The following is a 12,394-nucleotide window of genomic DNA, read 5'->3' as shown; positions in this document are numbered from 1 at the left end:
GAAACATTCTCCAAAATCAGAACTGGCAAAGCTGCTTTTGAATGGCAAACAAGGAGAGAAAGCTGACACAGGTAAATGGCACACCCATGTTCTAATGATCATGTATAGCTGGGGGATGGGACCAGTGCACTTGCCATTTAAGAAAGTTCACTAGTTTAAATGGCTATCTCCTTGTCTTGTTGCAGTGAGTTCCATAAGTTAATTAGATGCTGCCTTAAGCAGTATTTTCTTTTGTCTGCCTTGGAAACTACAGATTAATTCCAGAGCAGTAGCTGTAATAAATCTGTTGCAACAGAAAAAAGAAAACCAGAGCCGGAGTCTTGCAGCACCTTGAAAACCAACAGATTTACTGCAAGAAGTTGGAACGAGATGTTTACTGAAAGGTGATGGGGTAATCTATTTTAAAGAACACCCGTAACGTAAATTGTATCGAGACAGAATTTGTTGCACTTGGATCAGACAAGTAATTAAGCAAGTGCAACATTTTAATTACCTTGTATACGGTATGCAGATCAGGGCGCCCGAAGCTATCATTTGGCTGCTTCTGTGATGAAGGTTTCAAGATCACCACAAGCAGTTCGGAGCTTCACTAAAGGGAGTGATATGATTCCCCACTGTCCTGAGAGTATGCACAGGAAAGGTGCTCCCACAGTTGGCATGTGGGGCAGTGGTGGAATGGCTAGGTGAGAGTTGGTTGAAGCTAAAACCATCTAAAACAGAGATTATGTGGCTGGGGAAGCCCAGACCACTGGGGCGGCCACTTCTACCAACCCTTTCAGACTTTTTTGTTCCTTTTTAAAAACTGTCCCTGGAGGAGGAGGAGGAGAGTTGGTTTTATACCCCCGCTCTTTACTACCCGAAGGAGTCTCCGAGTGGCTTACAATCATCTTCCCTTCCTCTCCCCACAACAGACACCCTGTGAGGGAGGTGGGGCTGAGAGAGCTCTGAGAGAACTGTGGCTGGCCCAAGGTCACCCAGCTGGCTTCATGTGGAGGAGGAGTGGGGGGATCAAACCTGGTTCTCCAGATTAGGGTCTGCTGCTCTTAACCTCTACACCACACTGAGAATTACTTCTAAAAGTACACAACCAACCCCTTCAGGAAGGCATTCTTGTCACTGTGATTTCAAATGATGGCCTCACACAATATTTGGAGGGAAGCTGTCATAAGGTTTATGGTGCCCATACAATAGAAGATCTACCCCAGAATTTATGCTCCATGTATTCTGGATTAAGGGAAATGTTTATTTTTAAACTCATAAATATAACATCCAATGCTAAGGCCTTTTAACATATTTTCACTGTCTAATCATGCAGATTATGACAGCCCTAATAGATTCATTTCCAATGACTGCTCAGAAACAGAGGAGAAAGTTTGCTGAAATTAATTTGTTAAATTGGAGAAATGTACTATGATGCACAAACTGACATTTCTTACAGATTCTGTCCCCATAAATTGTATAGATTCCAATTGTCTCAGATACATGGATGAGGTATAGAGTATTTTTAATTAATAATGCGTTTTCACTGGGTTGTATCCTACCACTTTGCGGACCCAGTGGCAGCACCTTCCTCCAGTGCAAGAGATTCTACTGTTTCACAGTTAGCTGAGTGGAGTTACAGGTTACAACCCAAAGCTTCATGTATTAATTTATTACTTAGTTATACGATATCTCAAAGCAGCTTACACCATTCTCTTCTCCTTAATTTTATCCTCAAACTAACCCTGTGAGGTCAGTTAGGCTGAGAATGTGTGCCTGGCTCAAGGTCACCCTGCAAGCTTCCATGGCAGAGTGGGAATCTGAACCCGGATATCCCAGGTCCTAGTCCAACACTCTAACCCAGAGGTGTCGAACTCATTTGTTACAAGGGCCGGATTTGACATAAATGTCACTATGTTGGGCCGGGCCATGTGTGCCATAAAATGTAACATGAGGCACTGGAGATATAAACTTTATAAAAACGATTTCAGATGCTGAATGGCAATAGCAAGATGGATTGGATTAGGTGTGATGTGCTGAGGGGGAGTAGGCATGGAGATACCTGCATTAGTAATAAGACAGGAAACCCAGGTCTCAATTTGCTCCAGGAGGATTCAGTCCAGGAGGATGCAAAGAATAAATGGACATAACTCTGAAGATATGAGCAGTGACTTATGAGAGCTCATACCCTACTAATGCCTGCTATTGTCATTTGGCATCTGAAATCAGTTCACTCTCCAAAATATAAAAACAGATGGACTCACATTTTAGCTGTATCTGAAGAAGTGAGCAGTGACTCATGAAAGCTCATGCCCTGTCACAAATTTTGTTATTCATTAAGGTGCTACTGGAGTCTTGCTCCCTTCCACTAATAAAGAATGCAAGCTGTTCTGTTAGGTTTCTTTTCTTTCTTTTTTCATCTGTTTGGTGTAGTGGTTAAGTGCGCGAACTCTAATCTGGGAGAACCAGGTTTGATTCCCCACTCCTCCACTTGCAGCTGGCTGAATGACCTTGGGCAAGCCGTAGTTCTGATAAGAGCTGTCCTTGAAAAAGAGCAGTGTCTCTCAGAGCTCTCTCAGCCCCACCTTCCTCACAGGGTGTCTGTTGTGGGGAGGGGAAAGGAGTTTGTAAGCCGCTCTGAGACACCTTTGGGTAGTGAAGGGTGGGATATAAATCCAATCTCTTCTTCTCTGCTAATGAAAAAGCTTGCTGAATCCAACCCAATAATGAAAACATGCTTCTATCTGTCTCAGACATACCTGCAGAAGAATAACACACAAGACAGGTATTAAGTTATTAACACTACGCTGTATTTTCACTGACTAAACTTGAATTGTACACTTTGTTCTGTACAATTTTGTAAGTCTTTAAGGTCCCTTTCTTCTTATGCTGTGTCATCAATGGCTGCACAAACATCAGAATTCCATCAGGCACATTTCCGTCCATCACTATATCTCAAGAGAAGAAAAGACGCACATAATGAAATTCTGCCTGTGGTGCAGCTGTTGAAGTCATATAGCCTCCATGAGAGGAGGGAGATTGGCAGCCTTGGTGATGGCTTGCTTGGAGCTGCTTTGCCAGGCATATTCTCTTTTTCCAAAGTTAACAGAACAAAATAGACGTTTCATATGCTAATCTCATCCTGGCCAAACAATTTATTATCTGATTTAGCTTGAACAGAAATGTTTCAGCTTTTTAACCTTATGGGTTGGATCCAGCCAGCTTTTTCACTCAGTCTCACTTAATTATTCTACTTACTACAGCCTCCATGGCTTTCGTTCATGATTTCCAGCAGTTTTTCTGGGTGTTCAAACAGGACACCCCTCTCCATTTTTACACTGGAAAAGCTAGTCAGATCCAGCCCTGTATCAGCTACATTTCAGAAGGCAATCATAGCAGGAGCATGTTTTGTTCTGTCTGACACGCCTAGTAAAATCTTACACATTATCCCAGTTTATGACAATTTATATTACAATCTACTCACTAGTTTTATATCTCCTTACAGATAGTATGACTTTAATGATATCTCTATTATAAGAATATACAGACTTCACGTGACAGACTTCGTGTTTCTGGGATCCAAGATCACTGCAGATGGTGACTGCAGCCATGAAATTAAAAGACGCCTGCTCCTTGGGAGGAAAGCGATGGCAAACCTTGACAGCATAATAAAAAGTAGAGACATCACCCTGCCAACAAAAGTCTGTATGGTCAAAGCAATGGTATTCCCAGTAGTCATGTATGGCTGCGAGAGCTGGACTATAAGGAACGCTGAGCAACGAAGAATAGATTCTTTTGAATTATGGTGCTGGAGAAGACTCTTGAGAGTCCCCTGGACTGCAAGGAGATCACATCAGTCAATCCTAAAAGAAATCAACCCTGACTGTTCCCTGGAAGGCCAGACACTGAAGCTGAAGCTCAAATACTTTGGCCACCAAATGAGAAGGGAGCACTCACTGGAGAAGACCCTGATGCTGGGAAAGATTGAAGGTCAAAGAAGAAGGGGACAGCAAACGATGAGATAGACAGTGTTATCGAAGCAACGAACATGAAATTAAGCAAACTCCGGAGCACGACGGAAGACAGGAGGGCCTGGCGTGATCTGGTCCATGGGGTCGCAAAGAGTCGGACTCGACTGTGCAACTGAACAACAACAATTATAAGAAAGATGGAAAGAGCCATAATTCACAGGTAGAGGGCATACTTTGCCCTTATAAAGCCCCAGGTTCAAAGTTTCTCAGGTGAAACTTCAGTTTAAGGCCTCACAAAGCTTTTCTTAACCAGAGGCGACAATCCTGGGACAATGGTCCAACAGTACAAGACAGTGTTATACATTGCCCAATATTAACCTTCCCAAACCCATGGCCACTTAACCACTTCTTGAAACTGTGCTCTGTCACATTAATAATGGAGCACAGCATATCAATCATAAGAATTCTTCATTATCCTCCAGCAGTTCTACATCAATCCATCACTCAGTCTTGAGGGCATGTTAGAACACAGAAGGATGTAAGGACATTTGCCTACAGGAATCATCCTGTGGGTGAATAATTTTATCCTTCACACAAACTGGTACATTATTCAATTTCTAGGAATTTTTGTATATCCCAAATTGTGATCTAACACAGATTTTGAAATGCATCAAAGACTTTGATATATGTCCGTACGCTTCTAGAATTTGATCATCAGTTACAAATACCGATTCATAATTTAAAATGAAACTTTGGATAACTTCAGCCCTGCCTCAATGCAGGCAACTGCAGGCTCCGAGCTCTTACCTGGAAGCTGCAATCTCAGATTTCTGTCTGGCAATGGCTGCTGCCCTCTGAGCTCCTTCTATGTTCCGGTCCACTTTCTGCCTTATCTTGGCACTTTTCAGAGGTATCACCCGCTTCTTCATGCCTTTGATTAGAACGTTCATTCGGTACTTCCCTTCTTCCTTCTTACCATCAGGCAACGTGGTGCAGCCGTATCCATGCCGTACATTATCCAGCCATTCTCCCTCATACTTCAGGCCACTTGACCTCTCACTCACACCAAACCCAGAGCGCTTGTCATTCTTCCACTCGCCCATGTATGACTCCGTAGTGGTGGCATCGATATCAGCATCAAAAGGTGGGAAGTCCTCTGCCTCTGCTCCTTCTCCCAAACTAGCCGTGGAGGTGCCATCGCTACCGGCGGAACTTATCCCACTCTCACTCTTCAGAAAACTGAGACGGCTCCTTTGGCTGGCCAGGGAAGTCTTGGAATCCGATTTCTTCAACTTCCCAAAGAGGGAGCTCCGTCTGAAGAGCCCTCCCTTCTTCAGCTTTCCAGCATCCGCATCTGCATACAAGCTGAGAGCAAAACCACCCCGTGTGATCGTAGGTGTCATGGGAACGTTCTCCAGGTTAGCCGAGGGGGAATCGTGTTGCAGCAGGGTGCCATTGCTGTGCTCGCTGCGGAGGGAAGTAAGGGAGGTCCTTAGAGGGTTGCGGACGACAGCTGCCATGCCATAAGGGACGCTCTGTCGGACACCATAGCCATGGCGCATACCATTGGTGAACTGGCCTTGGTAAGTGCCTAGAAACAGGAACGAGGACTCAGTTAATCAGCCACACTTATCTGATAATGGATATGAAAACACAGTATTCAGAGAGCAAATACATTAACAACTGTAGGCTTTCAATTAATTAATCTATACTCCATCTATTTTCCAGTTTCAGCTGTCACAAACATTGTATTTAGAAAAATTACTCCAAGGATCCTCTAGCCCAGGAGTCCCCAACATGGTGCCCATGAGTGCTATGGTGCTTGCTTACGCTTTTCCTGGTGCCCACCAAGGCCATTTCTGCACCTGTATTTTGCCTCAGTTTCTGAGTGCATCCTATCTTCCATTCTGCACTCCCTCTCACTTCCGCTTCCAGTTTGTGTGTCAGGGCTTTTTCTTGTACTCTTCAGAAAACTGAGACGGCTCCTTTGGCTGGCCAGGGAAGTCTTGGAATCCGATTTCTTCAACTTCCCAAAGAGGGAGCTCCGTCTGAAGAGCCCTCCCTTCTTCAGCTTTCCAGCATCCGCATCTGCATACAAGCTGAGAGCAAAACCACCCCGTGTGATCGTAGGTGTCATGGGAACGTTCTCCAGGTTAGCCGAGGGGGAATCGTGTTGCAGCAGGGTGCCATTGCTGTGCTCGCTGCGGAGGGAAGTAAGGGAGGTCCTTAGAGGGTTGCGGACGACAGCTGCCATGCCATAAGGGACGCTCTGTCGGACACCATAGCCATGGCGCATACCATTGGTGAACTGGCCTTGGTAAGTGCCTAGAAACAGGAACGGGGACTCAGTTAATCAACCACACTTATCTGATAATGCATATGAAAGCACGGTATTCAGACAGCAAATACATTAACAACTGTAGGCTTTCAACTAATTAATCTATACTCCATCTGTTTTCCAGTTTCAGCTGTCACAAACATTGCATTTAGGAAAAATTACTCCGAGGATCCTCTAGCCCAAGAGTCCCCAACATGGTGCCCATGAGTGCTATGGTGCTTGCTTACACTTTTCCTGGTGCCCACCAAGGCCATTTCTGCACCTGTATTTTGCCTCAGTTTCTGAGTGCATCCTATCTTCCATTCTGCACTCCCTCTCACTTTCGCTTCCAGTTTGTGTGTCAGGGCTTTTTCTTGTCTCTGCATTTGTTTTACAGGAATCTGTATTCAGACTGCTTCCAGCACACTGTTGCCCCGCAGTATCAAAACTCCTTTTGCTGTGATGCTTTGTTCTCATCTGCTTTCGAATCGCTAATCCTTTCTAAAGTAGAATTGTTTCTGTGGATATTTAAGTGCTGCCCACTGCCCTCCCCCATTTCTGCCTCTCTCTCTTTAGGTTGACACTCTGTCCCCAATCTGTTTTCTTTCCCTCCTTCTCCAAAGGCAAAAGAGGATGTGTCCTCCCACTAAGGCAAACTTTTAAAAAGCCAGAGAGGGCATAAGAAGGAATCAGTAAATATAAAGGACTAGGGGATTCCCTGATCCCAAATGTGTCAGTCTTGCATGTGTGGGCCTGGATTTTCCCCTCTCCTCCCTTTCTTTTTGCAGAATCAGGGAGGGAGGGAGGGGTTGGGCCTGCAATTAAAAGTTTTGAAAGCTGTTTGCCTTTCTCTTCATCTTAGAGTAAGCAGCCAGTTAGCTCAGTGAGTTAAATGTTGTACTCATCATAGAAGGGTTGTTGGTTCAAGCTCTGTGGTGGGTGTTTTTGTCTAGGATGCATATGGAATACACAAATAAATAAACGGGGGGGGGAGAAACAGTGCAGAGGGAATGTGTGCAACTGTGAAGTCAACCCTTAAGACTTGACTCCTTGGATTCTTCAGAGCAAGCTGTCAGTGCAGAAAGGGCCCAAGTGTTTTAAGAAAGTGGGAGTGGCCAGTGGGGCTTTTGATCAGCAGGGCTTCTGATTGGCTGAGCAAATTTTTAAAAATCTTCACTATGTGAATGAAGGTAAGCTATGTGTATGCCAAAAAAACCCACACACCTTTAAAACCATATGTTTGTTTTAAAACCCACTCTGTTAAACAGAGCTTCTGTCTGAAATCTTGATCTACTATTAGAATTATGTATAACCTCACTCCCTGACATTTTGTGGTTGGCTCTGCCTCCTTCAGAAACCATTTTGCAGTCGGATCTGCCCAGGGCTGCCAGATCCCCCTGGCCATCAGCGGGGGATGGGGGAGTAGGGTTGCAAGATCCAGCCTGGGAAACTCCTGGAGATTTGAGGACGGAGTCTAGGTAGGACAGAGACCTCAGTGGGGTACAATGTCACAGAGTTCACCCTCCAAAGCGGATATTTTCTCTAGGGGAACTGACTGATGACTCTAGTTTGGAGATTAGGTGAAATTCAGGGGGATTCCCAGGTCCCACCTGGAGACTAGCATCCCTAGCTCCGCTTCTTGTGGCAGCCATTTTGTGGTTGCAGCCAACCCCCTGTGTCAGAATTTCAAATGTGCCTTTGGGCTCAAAAGATTGGGGACCCCTGCTCTAGCCTCTGGACATTTATTATAGTAGACCTGAACCATCCAGTTCAAAGAAGAACATATTAAAGTTGAACCAGAATTTTTCACCTCATCTAATTTTACTTCCATGCTTAAACCTTCCCTTTTTACTGACGGGGGGGGGGGGGAGAAGTGCAAAGAAGACCCATAAGACTCACCTCACTTACTGGTAGCTAACGGCACTTACTGAAAACAGGACCAAATTCTTTCTGCTTTCTCTAGCAAAAAAGACCAAACTGAGGGGAGGAAGCATTGGTCCCACTCTATTTTAGCCTCATTGTGATGCTACATATGGCTTTCTAGCTACAGGACAGCATCAGGAGAAAAATAATAGCAAGAGCAATACTTCTAGCATGAAATCTTGCTTTTCTTGTTAAAGGAAAAAGGAAAAGAAATAGTACGCAGCAGTGGTGCAAATCATGATCAAAGGGACAAAGCAATGAAATATTGGGGAGGGGTCATGAAACCTTTCACCACCTCCCTTCTGAAAAGCCAGATTTCATGCTAGAAAAAAATTCAGTTACGAACTTCTAGCTCAGCCCTAAAATTTGTTTCATAAACAACTCATTAGTTGTTTACTTTACAACAGTGAACAGGCCTTCACAAGGCATTATCATGGTTTGTGATAAAAGCACTCTTTGTGTAAAATTAGTGTCACTATCAGTGAGCAAGACTCATTCAGGTTACTTTTATACAGGGAGATTGAAATAAAATATAGCTCACTTTATTTTGAGATTTATAGCCAATTATTTCAGCCCCCACAGCACGAGATAGCAAAGGTATCAGTGGTCAGCATAATAGCACATACATACAGAGAGACATTATTCTCCTCATCTCTATTTAATCCTCATAACAACAACCCTCTGAGGTAGGGTAGGCTGAGAGTATGTGACTGGCCTAAGGACAGCACGCTAGCTTCCATGGCAGGATGCAGATTAGAACCAGGGTCTCCAGACTCTAGTTTAACCACTATACCATGCTGGCTTTTAAAATAGCATAGAAGCTTTTAAATAAAGAGACTTTCTACACAAACTTTTCCCATGAATGAGTAATGAATGTACAGTTGTTTCACAGAGCACAAGCCATTCATCTTCACTGAGCCATTCATCTTCACTGAGTGTTACACTACTTTTACAAGCATCTCTTATTTTTTTAGCACTCCAATTTTGTGGCTGGAAAAATTCAATGCTCCCCCCAGTGTATTTGGTTGCAAATTGTGATAAATGTGCTTCCACGGAGTAGAAGAAGAAGAGGAGATTGGATTTATACCCCACCTTTCACGCGGAGTCTCAAAGCGGCTTACAAACTCCTTTCCCTTCCCCTCCCCACAACAGACACCCTGTGAGGTAGGTGGGGCTGAGAGAGCGCTCTGACAGAAACTGCTCTTTTCAAGAACACCTCTGCCAGAACTATGGCTTGCCGAAGGTCATCTAGCAGCTGCGAGTGGAGGAGTGGGGAATCAAACCCAGTTCTCCCAGATTAGAGTCCGTGCACTTAACCACTACACAATTCCTTGATAAATATTGCATGAGGTGACTAAGGACAGGAGCCCCCTTTCCTCTTCCGAGGCTTTCCAACCTCCAGGTGGGGCCTGGAGGTGTCCTGGAATTATAACTGATCTCCAGGTGACAGAGATCACTTCCCCTGGAGAAAATGGTTGCTTTAGAGGGTGGACTCTATGGCATTATACCTCGGTATGGTCTCTCCCCTTTCCAAACTTCACCCTCCCTAGGCTCCATGAAATTCCCAACCCAGAATCAGCAACCCCTCTTCCTCTTCTGTGTTTGCCATGCTGTAAGCTTTTTCTTATTCTCTCTCTTGCAATTAAAATGATTTGATAGCTGTGCAGTGCAAGGAGCTTCTCAGAACTTTGCTCAGAGGCTTTCTTCGTTTCATCTCAACGGTAAAATCTGCAATAACCCCTCTTCCTCTTCTGTGTTTGCCATGTTGTGAGCTTTTTCTTATTCTCTCTCTTGCAATTAAAAATGATTTGATAGCTGTGCAGTGCAAGGAGCTTCTCAGAACTTTGCTCAGAGGCTTTCTTCGTTTCATCTCAACGGTAAAATCTGCAATAACAGTGAATCTGAAAGGGCTTTTTTTTTTTTTTTTTAAGTCTCCTATAAGCACTCTGAAAAGCTTCCTTGCCTGGTTCATCTTAACAGCCAGCTCAGCTCAGAGACATCTTCAAATTTTATGGAGAGATTTATTGTACAGATAAATACAAAAAGCATCTTGTAATTTTACTTCACTGCTTTTGAGACAGCAGAAGGGAAATCAACCAAGCCTTTATAAGGCAGGGATTGAACTACGTCTTCCCTGCTCTGGAATGCACATAGAGCTCCTTCTTGAAAGCAGCACAGTTGGCCTTCTGTCCCCCCACACACTGCATATTCCAGTTCTTCAGCTCTTATTGGGAATGGATATAGCACAAGGGAGAATTTGCAGGGTCTGCAAATCATGTAATTTCTTCCCTCTCATCTGTTTCTGCACCTGTAAAAATGGAATCATATCCCTGGATCTCCGCCAACAGAAATGCTGAGCGACCAAACTTCACTGAGATCCTTCCTACTTGGATCACGAGGAGAAGAAGAGTGATGGGTTTTCTTTGAGGGGGGTAGCTGGAGAGAAAGACGATTGTGTTTTCCCAATGCAGAAAGATGTGAAATATGACAAAAGCCTCCTTGCTGTGGCCAGTCCTTCCCCAGATGGAACCTGGTTCCTTTCCATCAATTACCTCAGAACATCAATTTCCCTCACAACAGTGTTTTCTACCCTGCTTCACCGCCTTCCTTCTGTTGATACGGTTACCTCAGTAACTGGCAAACTACCAAAGTAGCAAAAATTGCTTCTATCCATCACTCAGTACTACGAAATCCTATCCTCAAATTAGCAAGCCACCAACTCCCCCGCCCCCGCCCTAATCTCCATTCCGCAAGGGTATCCTGGGATAAACTATGCTAGAGAAATACAAATATTTATTACCAACATAAAAGCATTCACTCCCCTAAGGATTCACTTTCTCATAGGCAAACTGCCAGTTGTACGTGGGGTATTTTTATAGCCTTCCTCCTCAGTAGCCAGCCAATGACTTCTATCCTGTTAGTGAAGCACAATAATCCTTAGGGATGTTCAAGGGCCAGCGGACACAGGAAGCCGTCCAGAGAACAGAATGGTCATCTTCGGTGACATAGCTCTGGGTGGAGTCTGGGTGTACTGGGAAAGGCCACCGCTCTGTGGCAGAAGACAAGCTTTGTATGTAGTAGGCCCCAGGCGTAATCCTCAGCCTCTTCAAATGGAGGCTCTCAGGCCTCACATCTGAGGAAGACCTTTGCCTTGATCCAGGAGAGCAGCTGGTAGGCCAGGCTGAGCTAAATGGAACATTGGACTAAACCAACTCCTTATATTTTAATTCCCACTAGCTTTTAATAGTGCTTTAACTTTTAAACCAATCCCCAGAAGGAGCATGCATGGAAGGGAAAAAAACTTTCCTCACAAATAGCTACAGAGGATACCCTCAAGGGTTGATGTTTTATTGCTTATCACTGATAATTTTTACAGTTTTTAATGGTGTTTTTGTTTTTGATTTCATAAGCTGCCTCAATCAAGTTTCTGGACAGGTGACATACACATTTACTAAATAAAAAAAAACGTTAAGGGGTAGGGTTGCCAGTTCGCCCTTGGCCACCGGCAGGGGATGGGAGGGTTGGGTTGCTAGATCCAAGGAGGAGCCTGGGGAGGACAGGGACCTCAGAGGGGTACAATATTACAGGGTCCACCCTCCAAAACATCAATTTCCTCCAGGGGAACTGATCTCTATAGTCTGGAGATGAGCCGTAATTCCGGGGGATCCCCAGGTCCCACCTGGAGGCTGGCATCCCTACTTAAGAGGGTCATGTGCCACACAGACACTTTTACTGGTCCAGGATCAACATCATCCCTCTGGCCCCGGGGCATGCTGAAGTGGCTTGTCTCTACAAATGACATAACATCATGCTTGTCCGTGGTATTTTAAAGAAAAAAATCGTGGAGAAGTTAGTTCATGTAGCTCTTTGCTCATACCTATTAATGGTCACAAGAAGCTGCTTTCTATCATCTATTCTGCTAGAACACTCAGCAAAGGGTTGCATTAATACCCACATATGTTCAGGCCACCCAGGATTATTCAGCACATCCTGGCATGAATTCCAGATCTCCAGAAGTTCTCATTACATTGCAAAAACAAGAACATGTGGATGAAACAACCCTTCATGTTGCATCCACATGATTAGCAATCAGAAAGATCTACAAATATCCATGCTTCTGACTATACAGGTGGAGAAAACACAAGTACTCAAGGGAGGCATCTTATTTTCCCACTGTATTCCTCCACACTCTATTTTCTCTTTC

General features: G+C 44.4%; 1 protein-coding gene across 1 annotated transcript in view; it reads right to left on the bottom strand.

Moving 5' to 3' along the window:
- JPH2 (junctophilin 2) overlaps positions 1-12,394 on the bottom strand; it is a 118,178-nt gene that overhangs the window by 92,272 nt on the left and 13,512 nt on the right. The window contains 1 exon segment of the mRNA XM_015424228.1: positions 4,758-5,541. Coding sequence (XP_015279714.1) covers positions 4,758-5,541 — 784 coding nt within the window.

The sequence above is a fragment of the Gekko japonicus genome, unplaced genomic scaffold, assembly GCF_001447785.1.
Source record: "Gekko japonicus isolate JY-2015 unplaced genomic scaffold, Gekko_japonicus_V1.1 scaffold1486, whole genome shotgun sequence".
Classification (NCBI taxonomy): domain Eukaryota; kingdom Metazoa; phylum Chordata; class Lepidosauria; order Squamata; family Gekkonidae; genus Gekko; species Gekko japonicus.
This window is presented reverse-complemented; position numbering and strand designations above follow the sequence as displayed.